We start from the raw sequence: 22,285 nt of genomic DNA on the forward strand, positions 1-22,285 counted from the left end.
TGAAAATTTTACCTGGAAAGATGAGAAAGGCCTTGCTCACCAAATAAGGTAATTGTTCCTAAAGTCTTAGAGGATTACATGAAGGCCCCCCTCCCCGCTTTTTATTTACTATTGAGGCTAAAGGAGTGAAAAAGTTGAAGCAGTAGAGGTGGTGGGGCAGCAGTTAGCTTGGGGGGAGACCTCAGATCTGGGCAATTGGAAGAAAAAAGAACACACTTGAACACTGAGGAAGAGATGCAAGGCATTGGTACATTAGAATCTCGTTTTACCTGTTTTAGAATTTTGCTGAGGCAGTATTTCATGCATTATATGTGTTTGTAGAAATGGATTATTACTCTTACGAATGATGGGTCTCAGCTGTGTGATGAAGGGTTTAAGAAATCATTTTGAGGGTGCCTGGGTGGCTCAGTGGGTTAAGCCGCTGCCTTCGGCTCGGGTCATGATCTCAGGGTCCTGGGATCGAGTCCCGCATCGGGCTCTCTGCTCAGCGGGGAGCCTGCTTCCCTCTCTCTCTCTGCCTGCCTCTCTGTCTACTTGTGATCTCTCTCTGTCAAATAAATAAAATCTTTAAAAAAAAAAAAGAAATCATTTTGAGTGTATTCAAAGTGCTTTGAATACTAGTCTGAGGTGTGGAAGCAGGGAGCAAGGTAGGTAGCATTCTGAATGGATATATATCATAACTGTTGAGCCTGGTGTCTGACTCTCTTTCCAGGTGAGAACTCTTGGGGAGAGAGTGGTTCTGTATGTTCTGAATCGAATTATTTATAGAAAACAGGAAATGGAGAGAAATGAGATACCATTCCTGTGTCACAGCAGTACTGATTACGCCAAGATTCTTTGGAAGAAAGGAGAGGCCATTGGGTTTTATTCAGTTAAGCCTACAGGTGAGTCTTTAAAAGTTATTTAAACTGTTTATTATGGAAACCTCCTTTTTAGACCCCATACTATATCGGTATCTTTTTGAGTGACTCTTTAGAGTTTAAATTGAGGTGATTTTGCTTAGTATTTCTTGGGAGTATTTCTACCTTTCTCTGTAAATGAGGGTTGTTAGGAAAGTCTTGAACAAAACAAAAATAAACGTTTGACAGAGGGTAAGATTTCTCCATGTATGTACAAAGAAAGTTGTGCATTGAGCCTCCTGTTTGACTGTCTTGACTCCCTACCACATCCTTCCCTTTATTTAAAGTGGTTGATTCCTGCTGTTGTCATTGTTCTGGGCTGCTTTTAAAATAGTTGTCTACCCGTGGACCAAATGCGTAACCTTTGTCTCCCTCACACAGCTGATTCAGCCTGGCTTATTAAGGGCAGTTTTGCTGATTACCATGAAAAACAAAATAATATATTTAGAGAATTCAAATAGCTTTGAAACTGTTAATCTATAAAGTTTGGATTTTTGATCCTAAGACCCAACTATACCCTATTCCTAAAAGATGGGTGGAGCTTCATTCTGCGTTACCTATTTTCCTGCCATTTCTGCTCCCTAGAGGTACTGGAGCCAGAAAGATTTAACTTGCTTTGATCCATGTACACATACACCCTACACCTTATAACCTCACAAAACAAAGTTGGCCTTGTCTGTACCTTGACCAGAAGACCTTTTGTAGAGAACACTCAAATTATTTTCAGCCTTTCTCACATTTTACACCTTGCATATTCAGCCCTTTTGGTCAGATCAAGTCTAAAGATGATACTGAATTCACTGTTGGTATACAGAACAGTTGTGACTGATGCCTTAATCACATAATTAGTACACACTTAAGAATTAGTTAAAAAAAAAAGATAAGAATTAGTGCGTGTAGTTGGTGAGAAGAAGGTCACTTTTTCTCAAAAATAAAAAACCGAGATCTGTATACTTTAAACTGGTTTGCTGTTTTATTTTTTTCCAAGATTCATTTATTTAGTGTAGAGGGAGAGAGAATGCACACCTGGGGGCAGGGTTAGAGGGAGTCAGAGAGAGAGAATCTCAAGCAGAGACTCCCTAATGAGTACAGAGCCTGACATGGGGCTCCATTCACAACCCTAAGATTATGACCTCAGCGGAAATCAAGAGCTGAATGCTCAGACAACTGAGCACCCAGTTACTCCAGCTGATTTGCTGTTTTAATAAATACTTTGGTTCTCCTCTCATTTATTCTTGTATAAATTTGAAGTAGAATCAATAATTTATGTAACTTCAGAAAGATCATTATACAGTGGCAGGAAAATAATGTTGGTTAAATGGAAGCATTTCATAAAAGGCATCAGGTTTTTTTTAATGTTTTAATTAGTTTGGGGTTGAGATATGTTTTAATTGCATTATGCTTTATTTTATACAAGGTGATTCCTAAGGTAATTGGAGGATTCCCCTCCTCCCCCCACTTCTCATACTGGCTCCAGGGGAGTTCTTACTGAAACTAGCTCATAAATGTTCGGAGCACGTATTAGTCTATACTTATTTAGAGCTTAAAGTTACACAGTTAAAGGGCATAGCATTCCTCTTTCAGTATTTCTGATCACTTGATCCAAGAGTGTGCTTCTTTTTCTGTCATGTGCTTTCAGGACTCCTCCTTTCCTCTATGACCTGTCCTCTCTTTTTGCTTGTTGTGGTAGTTAACTAAATTTTATATCCTTGAGTTTCCAAGTGCTACTTGTCTACCACTTTTAGCCCCTTCCATACTTCTCTACTAATTGCATCACCTTCTTACTGCTTATTTTAGTTCTTTCCCACTTTAAGCTCTGGCTGTCATCTATCAGGTAACAGTGGAATTAGGTGTCCTTATACTAGCCTTTGAATTAATAACCATTTAATTCAGTCTAGAAGCATTTTTTTTGAAGGAAACCCAGATGTACAATATTTTGAAAAAAAATGTCCAAAACAAATACTAAAACATTTTGTGGTAGAAGTATTCCTAATATATGTTTCAGGGAAAAAAACTGTACCAGTAACAAAAAGATTAAATCTTTATTAAACAGATTTGGCGTTGAATGAGAGCCTTATGGTATAACTTACTATTTATGATTTTTTTTTTAAAGATTTTTGTTTATTTATCTGGCAGATATAGATCACAAGTAGGCAGAGAGGCGGGCAGAGAGAGATGGAGAAGCAGACTCCCTGCCGAGCAGAGAGCCCAATGTGGGACTCGATCCCAGGACCCTGGGATCATGACCTGAGCCGAAGGCAGAGGCTTTAACCCACTGAGCCACCCAGGCACCCACTATTGATGATTTTTAAATCGAATAGCAAATCATTATATTGGGATCATCATTGGGATGTAAAAAAGAGTTTTGATGTATAAAAGGAGACTGTGGTTCAAATCCCATTAAGTACAATTAAATTTAAGAAACTACATGAGTTCTTTTTAGCCTGAATTAAAGAGATCACTGTGGGGGACTTAGAGATGTTTGTATGTTTTTGGGTTAGGTAGATGTCAGATTATTAAAAATAGTTCTTCACAGTAGATTGTTGTTTGAAATCTGGCACCTGACTCTGAGGGAGCTCACAGAATTGAATAGTGTCATCATAACAAAAGGTTTTCTGGTCTCTTCTATGGTTATTAAGCACTTTGATCTATAAAAAATGGAATAGGATTAATGCTAAATCTTGTCTCCTTCTGGTATTAAGTAATTTTCACTCACGGAATCATAAACCCAAAAAAAAAGTGAGCTCCATTTGTTTCATAGGAGATGTATGTTTATATTTTTGTACAGGTATGCTTTTGCAGTGAAGAATGGTTGGATAATAAATATGTAATCCAGGTATAAAAATACATTACATCAGGATAACATTCTGTAGAATAAGTACAATAGAAATAGAAGTTCAAGAAAAAGGAACATATACATTTTTTTTAAAAGATTTTATTTACTTGACAGAGAGTAAGATAACAAGTAGGCAGAGAGGCAGGCAGAGAGAGGCGGGGGAAGCAGGCTCCCCGCTGAGCAGAAAGCCCGATGTGGGGCTTGATCCCAGGACCCCAAGATCATGACCTGAGCAGAAGGCAGAGGCTTAACCCACTGAGCCACCCAGGCGCCCCGGAACATTACAAAATTCTTGAGTGTTAAGGAGGTTAGTTTAATAGTAAAGGAATAGTTTGTTCAGTGGATGATGAGGGTCATCAAAGTAATAATAGTTTTTAGGGTCCATTTGATACATTTAGAAGAGTGATAAAATAATTTTTATCTTTAATATTGTTTGTTAGCTGAAAAGAGAAAAATAGTGTATTTACATAGAGCATCATGACAGACACCGTGTTTACTAGATCACAGTTAATACCACCCGGAATAAGACCCATCAGTATCATGGACTGCTGATCTATAATGTACTGAGAAGGGCATAACATCTTTTTTTTTTTTTTTTTTAAATTTTTTTTTTTAATTTCTTTTCAGCGTAACAGTATTCATTGTTTTTGCACCACACCCAGTGCTCCATGCAATACGTGCCCTCCCCAATACCCACCATCTTGTCCCCCCAACCTCCTACCCCCAACCCCTTCAAAACCCTCAGGTGGTTTTTCAGTGTCCATAATCTCTCATGGTTCACCTCATAACATCATTTTTGCCCAAAACCCATAACCTTAATTTTATAATGAGAGGACATTAGACAAAGCCAGACTGAAGGTTATCTACAAAATAACTGATTAGTATTCTCTAAAAGTGTCAATATCATGAAAGACGAGGGTGGAGTAATTATCAAAGACCAGAACTAAAAAGATACTAAACTAAATCAGGTGTGGAATCCTGATTGGATTCCGAAACAGAAAAAAAGCATTAGTGGCAAAATTGGTGAATTTTGAATAAGGTCTGTAGTCAGTAGTACTTTGTCAATATTCATTTTCCTGTTTTGATAATAGTACTTTGGTTGTGTAAGATGTTAACATTAGGGAAGCTGAATGAAGGATATATGGGACTCTGTATTTTTGTGACTTTTTTATGAGTCTAAAATTTGTAAGATAGTTTCTTAAAAGTTAAAAGTGGATCATGGAGGCAATCACAGGACTGCTTTTTTTCTTTGCAGTCTAATAGGGCTGTTGTGCTCTAAACAATGTACACATTAAACTTTGATTAAAAACTAAAAGTGAAAATTTAGAAAAGTGGAACTATATCCAGAATCTTACCAGTGTCTACTGCAAAACTGCTGAACTTTTTAAGTCCTCACAGGATCTGTAATGATAAAAGGGCTGTGCTAACTACAGAACTGCTAATGAGAAATGTCCACATGCAGCTGAAAAGCAAGAATCCCCTTTGTTAATTCAGTGGAAATTTTATAACTCTTTGCCCTATGTCAAGAAATAGAGAAGGTGAAAATTTGTGTAAATCAGATACCACATTTAATATAGATGAGCTGGAGGGAACAAAATTGAGGACACCCATTAGCTGCTGTTTTAGAATTGTCCATTATTATCTGGCTTCAAGTATGAACCATCTTGATGAATTCGAAAACCTGTATTTTGTGAAAGCCCAATCAAAGAACCGAACGAAGGAAGCACAGTCTAATAAACAGGTACTGTAAATCATATTGTTGAGTCACAAGGGATTTACAGTCACTGCTAAGAGACACTTTTTTGGTTTTTGTAATCCTCAATTTGAAGTAATTCATATTTAAAGTGTTTTTCCCTCTCATCATTTGCTAGCCAGCTTTCCTTGTGATTTTTAGACTTTTTAACAGAGCTATGTCTGTGGTCTTCCCTCCTTTTGGACAAATCGCTCATGTCCTGTTCACTGAAATTCAGCTCTCTAGCCCTTCTGTTTAAAGATTTTTTAAAAAGGAATATCAAAATTGATATAAAATGATAAAGACTAGTAGTACAGCTAAAGGCAAAACAGTAGAAGTTTGTGTTGGAAGAATGAGGTTATATTGTAGGGTCTTAAGTCTGTCGAGGTGTAATCCTTTTTTTGAAGGAAATGAGCAAAGACATGGGAAAGTCCCAGCAACTGTTTTGCTACCTGAAATGTGTCATTTGGAAATGGCTACTTTGTTTGCATGTGAATTTCTAGTCACCCGAAGGGCCACTTGCTTTCCGATAAGCATTCTTTTATGAGGGTGATTGCTTCTCTTAGGGCTGATTGCATTGTCAGTGTAGACAAAAAGATAAGCTGGTCTTGTGTTCCTGTGCCTTAAAAGCACCAAAAATTTTGTGGATGAAACAGGAAATTACAGTCATTAAATAACTACTTATAATTCAGTTTGATAAATGCTGTCTTTGAGGTATCAATAACCGTAGTCATTGAAAAATGGAACAGTAGTTTTGCCTAGAGGAAGGTGTCACTGAGAAAGTGCTATTTAAAAGTGGCTTTGAAGGGGAAGGAGAATGTCAGTAGGCAGAGAAGGGGGAAGGGAAAGAACAATCTTGGTGAACATATAAATGGAATAGAAATATATGAAAGAAGGCAGAGTCATGAAAGTTCAAGGTGTAGTTGGGATGCCACCTTAGGTAAGCTAAAGGACTTTTAGGATAAGCTAAAGGACTAAAGGATAGCGATAGAGTGGGAAGAGGTAAAGATGGAGGGTCCTCTTATTTTATTTTATTTTTTTAAAGATTTTATTTATTTATTTGACAGAGACAGTGAGAGAGGGAACACAAGTGGGGGGAGGTGGGAGAGGGAGAAGCAAGCTTCCTGTGGAGCACGGAGCCAGATGTGGGGCTCGATCCTGGAACATTGGGATCATGACCTGAGCTGAAGGAAGACACTTAACGGCTGAGCCAACCAGGCATCCTGGAGGGTCCTCTTATGAAGGGTCTTAAATGCCATAAAGAAGTTTGTTTGGAATTTCACTGGCAAAGAAGCTATCAGTGAATTTTATGTAGAGATAAGAATTAAATATTTTAGTGAAGTAATTTTTTTAAACATTTACTTATTTGAGAGAGAGAGAGAGAGTGCACAAGCAGGGGGAGTGGCAGAGGGAAAGGGAGAAGCAGGCTCCCCGCTGAGCAGGGAGCCCGCCGCAGAGCTCAGTCCCCGGACCCTGAAATCATAACTTGAGCCAAAGGCAGATGCTTAACCTACTGAGCCACCCAGGCTCCCCAGTGAGATAATTTTTTGTAGGGCTTTGTGATTGGGTAGGGAACCTGTGTTCTGAAATCAGCGAAGTCTGTTATTTGGGAGCTATTTTAGTAGTCCAGGTGAAAGAAGGACCTATACTAGGAATGTAGCAATAGGGACAGAGAAGGAAACCGATTTGAGGGAGATTTTTGGGTGGACAGAGTGCCCTGACTCTAATGTCTGTATGTCCAAAGGGAGGGAGGGTAACCAGTGGTGACTCCTGGGGATTTTGGCTTGGGTGCGTAAGTGGGAGGGTGTTAAGATTGGGAATACAGGAGGAGGAGTGGATTTGGTAATACTGGAGTTCGGTTTTGACATGCAAAGTTCTATGACCCTAAGGGACAGTAAGTAGAGATACAATGTAAGAAGTGTAACTTTGATCACATGGGGGAGGTTTGGATTTTGACAAAAGTTACTGTAATTTTATATATTTATTTATGATTTTATGATTTTATTTTTAATTAATCTCTACACCCAACGTGGAGCTTGAACTCAGAACTCCCAAGCTAGCCTCAAGAGTTGCAGGCTTCACCAACTGAACCAGCCAGGTGCCTCAGAAGTCAGTGTAACTTTGAAATGTAGATGAGATCAGTCAAAACTCTTTTATATAAAGTGAGTGTTCATGAATATTGGTGTGAGGATATAAGTTACTGGAAACAGCCTGAGATAACCAAATGTAACTGTGGAGGGAGTCTGCCAGCAAAAGGTACTATCTTCTGAGATGTGCTCATTGATTTCCTGACAGTTAAAAAGGAAGTGTTAATCTACCAGAAGATAAGAGAAAGGGGAAAGTTAGCTGAGGCTGCCGACTGTTGACCAGAGATTTGTGCTTTCTCTTCTGTATTCTAGTCATTGGCCAGTAGCTGTCCAGTCAGGGATTATGTTTTCCTCTCACTTTCACAGCTTGGTGGGGCTGTGTGACTAGTTCTTCCTAAGGTAATGAGAAATGATACATATGGTGTTGGGTCAAAGTGGTTAAGATGCATTCTTTTCCTCCCATCTGCTGAATGCAGTGGATTGTAAACACCTGGTCTGTGCAGAAGCCATGAGACGGAAGGAACCTGAGTTCTATCACTTTGGTGGGCCCCAGTGAACCATGTTTCCATTATGTAGATGCTTGTGCCCTCTGCTCGAATCTGGGCTGTCCCTGTGACATGGTTTACCAGTAAAAGGCAGCACAAGTGACACTGTGCTAAACTTTAAGAAGGCCTGAGTGTTTGCATTTTGGTACTGTTAGAAGCTAAATCACCGGGTAAGAAGTATGATTACTTCAAGACTGCCATGTGGTGAGAAAGCCCAAACAGCTGCATTAAAGAGAACTGAAGCTATGCTTCCAGTCAGCAGCTGATACAAACTGTATCTTGTGGCAGTGAAGCCGTTTGGACTGTTAGCTGTTTCAGTTTCCCATATACATATGAAAGTTGTGATAAATAATGAAAATTTTTGTTTTCAGCTGGTACATTCTGGGATGATTTGTTGGGCCACAATAGGTAACAAACTGTTCTTGGCTGATGGTGCCTCAGAAAGACATCCACTCTGCAGTAGCACCTGTGTGGGACTGTTACCTAAGTAAAACTGAGTCTTATATTAAGCTTTCCATATTGGTTTGTTATAACAGCTGACGTTGCTATAACTGATTTATAAAGCATCAAGACTGTGATGAGAATACTTGTCTAGTGGTAAATGACAAAGTCTCTCATGTAGGTATAATCACGTTATTTGTTTAGAATTCACATTATGCATGTGTTCTGTGGAGATAGTCACCTACTGATGACTTTGCGAGGCATTAAACCAGTATTTATGAAGGTGAGGGAAGACGTACTCCCAGTGGACAAAGAGGAAGTAGTGATTTCATGAAGAGAGAAAGTCACTCAAGTGTGGTAGAATATCTGTGCTTGAATTTGAACAGATCCTGAATAGTTTTGTGAAAATTTACTCATCTTTCAGAAGCTGTTTTGGAAGATGCTGTATAGATAGGGAAGGAAAGAAAAGGGGAAGAAGGTGAGTAGGAGAAAGAGCAAGAGGGAGAAATTGAGAGAGAGTAATAAAAATTGTGTAGACTCCCCTCATAGAACTTAGATTCTAGAGGAGGAGTTGGTGGTGAATAGGCAAGTAGACAATGCTATGAAGAAAACTGAAGTGATAAGGGAGAGTGTGTGTGTGTGGGTACTGTTTTAAATAGAAAGGTCAGGGTAACCAACTCTGAAGGAAGTAAGGGGATGATGAGATAAATGAAGTTTCAGGAGAAGAGGTTTTGAGGCAAAGAACTGAAATGGAGAAGCCCTGAGGCAGAATTGAGTTCAGGGTGTTTGAGAAATAGCAAGAGGGCCCAGGGGCTAAAGTAGAGGGAGTGTGTGATACAGGGATGGAGAAAGGCAGGGCTATATCCTGAATAGTCTTATAGGCCAAGGAAAGAGTTTGGATTTATTCTGTGGGTAATGAGAATTCATTGGGTCTTGAACATGGGCATAACACAATCTGATTTGCCTTCAAAACAGGTAACTAACACTGTTGTGTGAACAACCGGGAGAGGGGATACTGGAATTGAGTTCAATTAGTTAAGAGGCTATTGCCTTGGTAAGAGGTGATGGTGGCTTGGACAAGGGAGATAGGGTAGAAGTCATCATATTTGAGATAGATTATGAAGCTAATGATGCAGGATTTCTGATGGATTGTACATGGGATATGAAAGAAATGAGTTAAGGATGAGTTCTTGACTTTTTGCTATAAGCAGCTGGGTGGGGGGTGATGAGGTTTCCAGAAAAATTCATCAGCTAAGGGAAGATCAGATTTGGGGAGTATCTGTGAAAAATATGATTATAAATGGTTTATTGGAATGCCACATAAATTACTTTTTTTAAAATTTTAAAAAATATTTTGAAGATTTAGAATGTTTTGAGAGAGTGAGCATGTGTGTGGGGAAAGGCAAAGAGAGGGAGAGAGAGAATCTCAAGCAGACTCCCTATTTAGCACGGAGCCCCATGCAAGGTAATCTCACTACTCTGAGATCATGACCTGAGCTGAAGCCAAGAGCTGGCTACTTAACCGACTGAGCCACCCAGATGCCTCTGTTCTTTTTAAATTTTTAAAAGTTTTATTGAGGTAGTACTCACATTCCATACAATTCATCCATGTAAATTATACAATTCCATTTTTTTTTTTTTTAGTAGATTCACCAAATTGTATAACTGTCATCATTATCAATTTTAGATCACTTTCATCAACCCCAAAAGGAAATCCTGTACTCACTGGCAGTCACCTTCAGCTCCCTCGGCACTGGCCTTGGGCATCCAAGTAGCTTGTCTCTCTAGATTTCTGTCTCTGTAGATTTGTCTGTTCTGGACATATAAATGGGATTATACAGTAATACAATCAGACAACAGTACTTTTTTGTGTCCGTCTTCTTTGACTTAGAATAGTCTTTCCAAATGTCATCCATGTTACAGCATGTTATCACCACTTCATTCATTTTTAATGGCCAAATAATATGCCCTGTTTGTATGGATGTACCAATATTGTCTTTCATCATTTGTTGGGCTTTTGAATTTGTTTCTGCTTTCTGGCTGTTACAAATAATATTTCTGTGAATATTTGTGTACAGGTTTTAGTGTGGATATCTTTTATTTCTCTTGGGTATATACCAAAGAATGGAATTGCATGGTCATATGGTAACTCTAAGTTTAGTCTTTTGAAGAGTTGCCAAATGGTTTTCCAAAATGACTGCACCATTTTGCATTCCTTTCAGCAATGTACCAGGATTGCATTTTCTCCACATCCTCACCAACACTTGTTTGGACTTACCTTTTTGATTTTAGGCTGTGCATATGAAGTGTCATGGCATTGACATTTTCAGTTTTATTTCCTTAATGGCTAAGGATGTCCAGCATCTTTTCATGTGTGTATTGGCCACTCGTATGTCTTCTTTGGGAAAATGTCTGTTTGATCCTTCGCCTATTTTTAATTTGGACTTTTTTCCCCCTCCACTTTTCTCCCCTTACCTTTATTGTGGTATAACTGACATAAAAAAAAAAAATTGCCCATATTTAAAATTTACAGTTTGTTGTGTTTTGGCATATGTTTACAGCTGTGAAACTATTACCACAATCAAGATAATAAAATAACCATTATCCCCGAAAGTTTCTCTTGCTTCCTGTAGCCATTCCTCCTCCTACTATGAATCCCCAAGCAAACACTTTTCTGCAGTCTGTTACTATAGAATAGCTTGTTTTTTTGGAATTTTATAAGATGTGATCATTACAGTATATATACATTTTTGTTTGTTTTAGCCTGGGTTCTCACTCACCTCAGTTATTTCAGGAGTCACATATCATAAGGTAAAATTCATCTGTTACAGATGAATTTTTACTTTATTGGTTTAAGAACACTTTACATTGGGGCACCTGGGTGGCTCAGTGGGTTAAAGCCTCTGCCTTCGGCTCAGGTCATGATCCCAGGGTCCTGGGATCAAGCCCTGCATGGGACTCTCTGCTCAGCAGGGAGCCTGCTTCCTCCTCTCCCTGCCTGCCTCTCTGCCTACTTGTGATCTCTGTCTGTCAAATAAATAAATAAAATCTTCAAAAAAAAAAAACAACCACACCCTAAGATCTACTCTTAACAGATTTTTTTTTAAAGATTTTATTTATTTATTTGTCAGAGTGAGCACAGGCAGACAGAGTGGCAGGCAGAGGCAGACAGAATAAGGCTCCCGCTGAGCAAGGAGCCCGATGTGGGACTCGATCCCAGGACACTGGGATCATGACCTGAGCTGAAGGCAGCGGCTTAACCAACTGAGCCACCCAGGCGTCCCTACTCTTAACAGATTTTTAAGTGTAGAATACAATATAGAATAACAGTTGACAAACTATGGAAATAATATTATATAGCAGATACATAGAATTTACTAATCTTACATTAATGAAGCTTTAAACCCATTGATTGGCAACTTCTGATTTCCATCTCCCTTGCCCTTGGTGAACACAGTTCTGTTTTCTGCTTCTTTGAGTTTGACTAATTTAGATACCTTACATGGTTGGAGTCGTACAGTATTTGTACTTCTGTGGCTGCCTTATTTAACTTAGCATAATGTCCTCAGGGTTCATCCATGTTGTCATGTATTGCAAGATTTATTTTTTAAATGACTGAATATTATTCCATTGTATATGTGTACCACATTATTTTTATTCATTCATCCCTCAGTGGATATTTAGGTTGTCATAACATCTTGGCTATTGTGAATAGTGCTGCAGTGAACATGGGATTGCTGATATCTGAGACCTGATTTCAGTTCTTGGATAATACCCAAAAGTGAGATTGCTAGATGATATGGTAGTTCTATTTTTGATTTTTTGAGGAACTTCCATACTGTTTTCCATAGTGGCTATACCATTTTGTATTCCCATCAACAGTGTACAAGGGTTCCAGTTTTCCATATTCTCATGAACACTTGTTATCTTTGTTTTTTGTTTTGTTTTGTTTTAGTAATAGTCATCCTGATAGGTGTGAAGTGATATTTTGTTGTTTTGATTTGCATATCCCTGTTGGTTGGTGACATTGAACATGTTTTTATATACCTGTCAGCCATTTGTATGTCGTTTTTGGAGAAATACATATTTAAAATTGGGTTTTGTCTTTTTATTATTGAGTTATAAGCATTCTTTATATATTTTAGGTACAAGTCTCTTGGAGATATAATTTGGAAATACTTTCTCCTATTTATTTATTTTTAAAGATTTTTAAAATCTTTTTTAAAAAATATTATTTATTTATTTGATTGACAGACACACACACACACACACACACACACGGAATATAAGCAGGGGGAGTGGGAGAGAGAGAAGCAGGATTCCTGCTGAGCATGGAACCTGATGTGGGCCTCGATCTCAGGACCCTGGGATCATGACCTGAGCAGAAGGCAGACACTTAACGACTGAGCCACCCAGGCACCCTATTTTTAGGATTTTATTTATTTGACAGAGAGAGAGAGAGCACAGGCAGGGGGAGCAGCAGAGGGAGAGGAAGAAGCAGGCTCCCCACTAAGCAGGGACCCCAATGTGGCACTCAATCCCAGAACCCTGGGATCCTGACCTGAGCTGAAGGCAGACATTTAACTAATTGAGCCACCCAGGCGTACTCCTATTTTCTTCCATTTTATAGGTTGTTTTTTCGCTATCTTGATCGTGCCCTTTGAAGCACAGAATTTTAAAATTTTGATGAAATCCAATTTATTTTCTTTATTGCTTTTGATATTTATCTAAGAAAGCTTTGTCTAATTCAAGGTGATAAAGATTTACTGCTGTTTTCTTCTAAGAGTTTTATAGTGTTAGGTCTTATATTTAGGTTGACAACCACTTACAGTTAATCTTTATATATGGTGTGAGGAAGGGAGTCCAGCATTGTTTTTTCCCTCTAGGTGACTATCTTGTTGTCTCAGAACTATTCAGTGGAAAGACTGTTGTTTTTCTATAGAATTGCCTTGGAACTCCTGTCAAAAATCAGTTAGCCATAAATAAGAGGTTTTGTTTTGGACCCTCAGTTGTATTCCAGTGATCTTTGTAACTGTTCCAATATGTATGGAAGTATGGTATGCCAGTACCGTAATGTTTTGATGAGTGTAGCTTCATAAGTTTTAAAGTGGCAAATGTGAGTCCTTAAACTTTGTTTTTCTTTACGATTGTTTTGGCTTTTTTGCAGTCTTTTGCATTTGTGTATGAATTTTAGGATCACCTTGTCAGTTTCTGTAAAAAGATTTAGTTGAGAATTTTGAATCTTTAAGTCAGTTTGGGAAATATCTATACACACACACACACACACACACACGCACACATACACAACATCTTTTTTTTTTTTTTTTCTTTTTAAAGATTTTAGAGGTGCTTGGGTGGCTCAGTGGGTTAAAGCCTCTGCCTTCAGCTCAGGTCATGATCCCAGGGTCCTTGGATTGAGCTCCGCATGGGCTCTCTGCTCAGCAGGGAGCCTGCTTCCTCCTCTCTCCCTGCCTACTTCCCTGCCTACTTGTAATCTCTGTCAAAAAAATAAAATCTTAAAAATAAAAAGAAAATTTTAATTAAAGATTTTATTTATTTGACAGAGTGACAACAGGAGAGGGAACACAAGCAGGAAGAGTGGGAGAGTGAGAAACAGGCTTTCCGTTGAGCAGGGAGCCCAGGTGTGGGGCTCGAGCCCAGGAATCATGACCTGAGCTGAAGGCAGACGCTTAATAACTGAGCCACTCAGGTGTCCCTAATTTGGGGAATATATTAATGTCTAAGAGTGTTAAATCTTCTGATCCATGAATGTGGATGTCTTTCCATTTATTTAGAAGTTCTTTTATTTCTTTTAACAATGTTTGTAGTTTTTCTATGCGTATAAGTTTTATACTATCTTGTTAAGTTGTAAGAATTTTATTATTAATGCTGTGATAAATGGAATTGTTTTCCCTTTTTTTTTTTTTTAAAGATTTTATTTATTTATTTGACAGAGACAGATTACAAGTCAACAGGCAGGCAGAGGGGTGGGGGAAGCAGGCCCCCTGCTCAGCAGAGAGCCTGATGTGGGGCTCATTCCCAGTACCCTGAGATCATGACCTGAGCTGAAGGCAGAGGCTTAACCCACTGAGCCACCCAGGCGTTCCTTGTTTTCCTTTTTTAACGAAAGATTTCATTTTAGGGGGAGAGAGCGAGCATGAATGGGGGAAGGGGGTAGAGGGAAAGAGAGGATCTTAAGCAGACTCTGTACTGACTGTAGAACCTGATTCAGCAGGGCTTGATCCCATGGCCCTGAGACCATGACTTGAGCCCAAATCAAGAGTTAGATGCTCAATTGAGCCATTCAGGTACCCCTGGAATTGTTTTCTTGAATTTTATTTTCAGATTGTTCATTGCTGGTGTATAGAAATACAATTGATTTTTGTATATTGATCTTGCAATCTTGCTGAACTGCCTTTAAGTTTTAGTAATTTTTTAGTGGGTTCCTTAAGATTTTGTATATACAAAAGTATGTATCTATAAATTTAGCTTTGCTTCTTTCTTTTTAGTCTGGCTGCCTTTTATTTCCTTTTCTTGCCGAATTAGAACCTCTAATATAGTGTTGAATAGAAGCAGTGAGCATGAACAGTTATGTTTTGTTCCTGATCTTAGGAAGAACCATGCAGTCTTTTACCATTAAGTGTGATGTTAGCTGTGAGTTTTTCCTAAGTACCTTTATCAGGTTAGGACATTGAGTATTTTTTATCATGAGGTATTGGATTTTGTCAAATTTTTTTTCTCTTTTGAGCTAATTGTGTGATTTTTGTTACATTCACATTTATGTGTGCTCTTCTATTCTTGATTTTCGGAAAGTCTCATGCATTATAGAAATTAAAGACTAGTGATTATCAACATTTGGATACATGGTAACAAGCCTTGAGAGTAGGTGAGATTTCCCAGAGAGAATATATAGAAGAAAGTGGTCAAAGAGGAAAATTTGAGGATTATAAATAAGTATTCAATATACCATGTGCAATGCTTAATTTAATTTAATTACAGTTGGTAAATTTAATTTAATGAGAACTTCATCTAAGTTAGGTTGTGGTTTTGCTTTACTAGTTAATTGTGCTATTGTCTACAGCTGTTGATGGGTCTGAAGAATGGTAACATGGGAAGTTTTTATGCTCTTTATTTGGTATTTCTGTGTACTGATAGAACACTTAAAGTACAGTTGCCCCTTGAACAACACAGGTTTGAACTCCATGGGTCTGTTATATGTGGTTTTTTTCAATAAATACAGTATAGTACTACAAATGTATTATCTCTTACGACTTTTTTAAGATTTCATTTATTTATTAGAGAGAGCATGAGCGGAGAGAGGAGAAGAGGAGGAGGAAGAGGGACAAGCAGATTCCGCACTAAGTGTGGAGGCTGACACAAGGCTCAATTCCAGGATCCTGAGATCATGGCCTGAGCTGAAAGCAAGAGTCAGATGCTTAACCAAATGAGCTACCCAGGCACCCCTCTTAGAACTTTTTTTTTTTTTTTTTAAAGATTTTATTTATTTATTTGACAGAGAGAGATCACAAGTAGGCAGAAAGGCAGGAAGAGAGAGAGGCAGGGAAAGCAGGCTCCCCGCTGAGCAGAGAGCCCGATGCGGGACTCGATCCCAGGACCCAGAGATCATGACCTGAGCCGAAGGCAGCGGCTTAACCCACTGAGCCACCCAGGCGCCCCCCTCTTAGGACTTTCTTAATAACATTTTATTCTCTCTAGCCTACTGTATTGGGAGAATATAGTATATGATAGATATAACATACAAAATATATGTTAATTGACTGTTACCGGTAAGGCTTCTTGTCAGCAGTAGAGTGTTAGTAGTTAACTTTTTGGGGGTTAAGTTATATGGGGATTTTCAGCTGCTCAGGAGGTCAGTGCTCTTAACTCCCAAGTTGTTCAAGGGTCAACTAAGTTTTTAAGTAAAGGAAGAGAATCAGCATCTTATTTTGCAATGAATATATACATGACAAATAAATATAGAAAAACTTGAAACTTTGTGAATACTGCTAGTTCCATAAATTTACCATTTTAACAATATAAGATGCTGGAATTTACCTCCTCTCTGGTAGAACAAATGTATGTGTGAAAAAAAAATCAAATTGTGGATTATTTCCATCATGAAATTATTATACCGTCGTAAGGAACCTGGAGCATGTACAGTAGGAAACAGCCATAAATCCTCAGACTCTGAATTGAGAATTAGAACTAGATAGTGCTTTCACTCTTCATTTTTGCTTTGTCCTTTGAATTACTAGTGCTTATAAGGTAATGTCTCTCTTTTTTTTTTTTTTAAAGATTTTATTTATTTATTTGACAGAGAGAGATGACAAGTAGGTAGAGAGGCAGGCAGAGAGAAAGGAAGGGAAGCAGGCTCCCTGCTGGGCAGAAAGCCAAATGCGGGGCTCGATCCTAGGATCAGGACCTGAGCCAAAGGCAGAGGCTCTGACCCACTGAGCCACCCAGGCGCCCCTCCTTTTTTTTTTTTTTTTTTTTTTTTTTTTTTTTAAGATTTTTTACTTATTTGACAGATCACAAGTAGGCAGACAGGCAGGCAGGAGAAGAAGGGAAGCAGGCTCCTTGCTAAGCAGAGAGCCCGATTCGGGGCTAGATCCCAGGATTCTGGGATCAGGACCTGAGTTGAAGGCAGAGGCTTTAACCCACTGAGCCACCCAGACGCCCCTAAAGTAATGTCTCTTGATTTTTGTAATCACTGCTAGCAGTTACTATGAAAAAACTCTGATTTCAAGGCATTAAAAATTAATTATGGTCATAGTAGTTATTGGTGAGACTACCTGTTACACTCTTACAAGTAACTTGTTTATATATTTCAGCTTTATTCAGTAAAATTTACAGTTAAAATGATACATAATTCAAGTGTACGGCTTGGTAATTTGATATGTATACATTGTGAAATATTCACCAAAATCAAGCTAATTAAAAAAGACTGCTGCACAGTTACCATTTTCTTTTTTTTTTTTTTGTAGAGATAACACTGAATATTTACTTTCTTAGTAAATTTCAAGTATATAACACTTTTTTTTAAAGATTTTATTTGTTTATTTGACAGAGATCACAAGTAGGCAGAGAGGCAGCCAGACAGAGAGGAGAGGGGAAGCAGGCTCCTTGCTGAGCAGAGACCCAATGTGGGGCTTGATCCCAGGACCCTGGGATCATGACCTGAGTTGAAGGCAGAGGCTTAACCCACTGAGCCACCCAGGTGCCTCTCAAGTATATAACATTGTTAACATTGTAGAATAGCCATTCTATAAGACCTTTTAAACTGTAGAAATATCCTAGCTGAATGTCAGCATTTAAGATCTAAGCAATGAGAATTACCTATTCTAAGCTTAAATTAGTTGATAGTCTTGGAGAGTATTGCAGAAAGTTACTGAAATTCTCCACAATTTAGTCATGAATAACCCAAATTATTTGGTTCATCTAAAAAAGATCTTGTTATATTGATCAAGTCATCAATGGTATGATTGGTTAAAGTCATTTTGTGGGATGTTTGTTACCTGAAATTTTATGTTTTCCTTGAACTGCATTATTAGAATTATCTGAAATCATATGAATAATCGAAGAACAATAGGTTTTTTAATTTGAGGCACAAAAAGAGTAGAATATTGACTGATTAACTATGAACTATTTCTAAAGTTAATAGAGAGTGGGATGCCCCACCGTGATGCCCACAACCTATATACTATCTTATAATGTGTTAAAGGAGCTAGCACATCTAACCGGAGGGTCGGAACACAAATCAGCATTCTTAAAAAGACAAATCAACATAGCTGTGTAATAGAAGATGCATATTTAGTGACTGTAAGTTATTTCTTCTGTTTAAGTATTCAAGATATTTAAAAAAAATGCATGTACAGCAAAAAGATTGTTGACTTAGCCATTTCTAAGAAATGTTTCTGTTTAGTCACTTTTCTAAAAATTTTTATTTATTTATTTGAGGTAGAGAAAAAGAGCAAGAGGGAGCAAGCACGAGCTGGGGAGTGGGCAGAGGAAGAGGGAGAGAAGGACCCTCTGCTGAGCAGAGAGCAGGTCCTTGGGGCTAGCTAGATCCCAGGATCCTGTCATCATTACTTGAGCCGAAGGCCGATGCTTAACTGGCTGAGCTGCCCAAGCGCCTCTGTTTCCGTTTAGTCCTATTCTGTGGTCCTTAAAAATCTGGAAAACTGACTTCTTTCTTTGCCAGCATGGAGTAGATAAAAATGAGACTACTCACTAGAGAAAAATGGATAGATGATTATTTAGGTACTGAAGTTGTAATGAGGTACTTCACGCATTTTACACTATATATAGTCATCACAAACACTAAAAAGAGTCATCACATACACTTTTTTAGTTTTAAAATGTAATAGGTGATGAGGTTTAAAGTTGTGCAAGTCTGTAGATAGCAATGCATATTCTAGTATATACTTAAAAAATGGTAATAGTGACTTCTATTAGATGATCCTGTGACAAAATACATAGTTCTATCATCATCACATCTATACATTGTGAAGTATGTGTAACAGCAGCTGGGAAGCATTTTATATTATGAAATTGATACATTTCTTTAACACTCTAAAGGTAAGAAAAACTAACCATTTTTAGACTGTTAATTATGTTCTTTAAACATATATACATGTATGGCCTTTTAATGTGAAAAATTACTGCGTTTCTTTTTTCATGACTGCAGGAAGCATATGTGCCTCATTTCTTACCCAAAGCTACCAGCTGCCAGTTCTTGATACAATGTTTTTAAGAAAGAAATACAGAGGCAAAGATTTTGGGCTTCATATGCTAGAGGACTTTGTTGATTCCTTTACAGAGGATGCGCTTGGCTTGCGGTATCCACTCTCCTCTCTCATGTACACAGGTAAATTAAGTTTAACAATGTTAAACTTGTTTCATTGTCCCTTTTAAGTTGTTTCTGAGGAATACTGTAAATGTGCATATATCACTATTAACTAAATTTGGGTTCTTTGGGTCCCTAGGGCTTCATTTTGCAGATGTGTCCTAGTCTCATGTATATGGCAATTTTTGGAGGTGTGGTGGCTTTTTTAAAAAGTTGACATATAATTCATACACCATCAAATTTCACCCTCTTAAAGTGTACAGTTCAGTGATTTTTATTACATTCATAGCTGTGTACCCATAACCAGTATCTAATTCCAGAACATGCTCATTACCCCAAAAAGAAACCCTGCACCAACTAGGAGTCACTCTTCATTCCCCCACTCCTTCATCCCCTAGCAACCACCAGTCTGTTTTCTTCTGTATGGATTTACCTGTCCTCGACATTTCATATAAATATAATCATGTGATATGATTATTTTATAAACCCTTTGTATCTAGCTTCTTTTATTTTGCATAAATTTTGTTAAAGTTCATCTGTGTTAATGGAATACTATGCAGCCATCAAAAGAAATGAAATCTTGCCATTTGCGACAACGTGGATGGAACTAGAGGGTATCATGCTTAGCGAAATAAGTCAATCGGAGAAAGACAACTATCATATGATCTCCCTGATATGAGGGAGAGGAGATGCAGCATGGGGGTTAAGGGGGTAGGAGAAGAGTAAATGAAGCAAGATGGGATTGGGAGGGAGATAAACCATAAGTGACTCTTAATCTCACAAAACAAACTGAGGGTTGCTGGGGGGAGGGGGGTTGGGAGAGGGGGTTGGGGTTATTAGGGACATTGGGGAGGGTATGTGCTATGGTGAGTGTGGTGAAGTGTGTAAACCTGGCGATTCACAGACTTGTACCTCTGGGGGAAAAATATATTATATGTTTATAAAAAATAAAATTAAAAAAAAATGTTAAAAAAAAAAGTTCATCTGTGTTGTAGCATGAATCAGTGCTTCATTCCTTTTTATGGATGAATAATATTCTCTTATGGATATGCTGCATTTTGTTTATCCATCATCAGTTGATGGACTTTTGGGGTTGTTTCCACTTTTTAGCTGTTAATGAATAATGCTGCTGTGAACATTTATATAGTTTTTGTATGGCTATTTCTCTGCACTTAGTTGTGGATAGAATTGCTGGGTCATATGGTGACTCTATATTTAACATTATGAAGAACTCCCAAACTATTTTCTAAAGCACATGTACCATTTTACATTCCCATAAGTAGTGGATGAAAGTTACCATTTATATTGTCACCAACACTTGTTACTGTCTTTCTGTTTTTTAAATTTTTATTTTATTTTCATTTTATTTATTTATTTTTATTGATATATAATGTATTATTTCTTTCAGGAGTACAGTTACTATCTTTTTGATTATAGCCATTCTTGTGGGTGTAAAGTGGCATCTTATTATAGGTTTGATTTGCATTTCATGTTGAGCATCTTTTCATATGGTAGTTGGCCATTTCTGTATTTTGGGGGAAATGTATTTAGATCCTTTGACCATTTCTTTTTTGGGTTCTCTGTTGTGGTAGCTTTTAAAATTAAAAAAAAAAAGGGGTGCCTGGGTGGCTCGGTGGGCTAAAGCCTCTGTCTTCAGCTCAGGTCATGATCCCAGGGTTCTGGGATCGAGCCCCACATCGGGCTCACTGCTCAGCAGGGAGCCTGCTTCCCTTCCCCTCTCTCTGCCTGCCTCTCTGCCTACTTGTCATCTCTGTCAAATGAATAAATAAAATCTTTAAAAAAATTAAATTAAAAAAAATAATTTCAGGGACGCCTGGATGGCTCAGTTGGTTAAGCAGCTGCCTTCGGTTCAGGTCATGATCCCAGCGTCCTGGGATCGAGTCCCACATCGGGCCCCTTGCTCGGCAGGGAGCCTGCTTCTCCCTCTGACTCTGCCTGCCTCTCTGTCTGCCTGTGCTCTCTCTCTCTCTCTCTCTCTGACAAATTAAAAAAAAAAAAAATAATTTCAGACGTATACAAAGATGTAAAGAATAAGACAACAAAAACTCATGTACCATTCAGCATGTGCCATCCATGAGAAATGGATCATTGCTAGTCTAGTTGTACACGTACCCAATTAACTCACTTCCTTCCCTGCAATAAGCACCACCTCCTTTTGGCATTATTTTCCCCATATATTTCTTAGACTTTTTGTTTTCGAGAGAGGGGGAGAGAGAGAAAAAAAGGAGAGAAAGAAAGTGTGTACACAAGCACGTGCATGAGGGATTGGGGCTGAAAGGAGAGAGAGAACCTTAAGCAGACTCCATGCCCAGTGCAGATCCTGATGTGGGGCTGATCTCACTACCCTGAGATCATGACCTGAGCCAAAACCAAGAGTTGGGCACTTAACCTACTGAGCCACTCAGGTGTCCCTCTTAGACTTACAAAGCTTATTTATATATCCTCCAACAATATGTCCTATTGTTTAACATATTTAAAAACTGGGGCTTTGGGTGGCTCAGTTGGTTAACTGTCTGCCTTTGGCTCAGTCATAATCCCGGGGTCCTGGGATGGAGCCCTATTTCAGGCTTCCTGCTCTGTGGAGCCTGCTTCTCCCTCTCCTTCTACAGCCCCTCCCTGCTTGTGTGCTCTCTCTCTCTCAAATACATAAAGTCTTACAAAGACTTTTATATAAATGATACATACTGTATGAATTCTCCTGCAGTTTGATTTGTATATTTATGAATTCATTCTTGTGGATTCACATAGCTCTATTTATTCATTTTCAGTGCTGTTTAGTATTCCATTGTATGAATATACACTGTGGTGATATTTAAAAACTATTGGTGGAGGGGCGCCTGGGTGGCTTAGTGGGTTAAAGCCTCTGCCTCAGCTCAGG

General features: G+C 38.4%; 1 protein-coding gene across 4 annotated transcripts in view; it reads left to right on the plus strand.

Moving 5' to 3' along the window:
• FAM169A (family with sequence similarity 169 member A) overlaps positions 1-22,285 on the plus strand; it is a 67,307-nt gene that overhangs the window by 19,819 nt on the left and 25,203 nt on the right. For all 4 annotated transcript variants that reach the window (XM_032848397.1, XM_032848371.1, XM_032848388.1 and 1 more), the window contains exons 5-6: positions 713-884; positions 19,228-19,407. In XM_032848397.1, the coding sequence (XP_032704288.1) occupies positions 713-884; positions 19,228-19,407 (352 nt within the window). The remainder of the gene's footprint in view (positions 1-712; positions 885-19,227; positions 19,408-22,285) is intronic.

The sequence above is a fragment of the Lontra canadensis genome, unplaced genomic scaffold (genome assembly GCF_010015895.1).
Source record: "Lontra canadensis isolate GAN:19392208 unplaced genomic scaffold, GSC_riverotter_1.0 scaffold4, whole genome shotgun sequence".
Taxonomy (NCBI): domain Eukaryota; kingdom Metazoa; phylum Chordata; class Mammalia; order Carnivora; family Mustelidae; genus Lontra; species Lontra canadensis.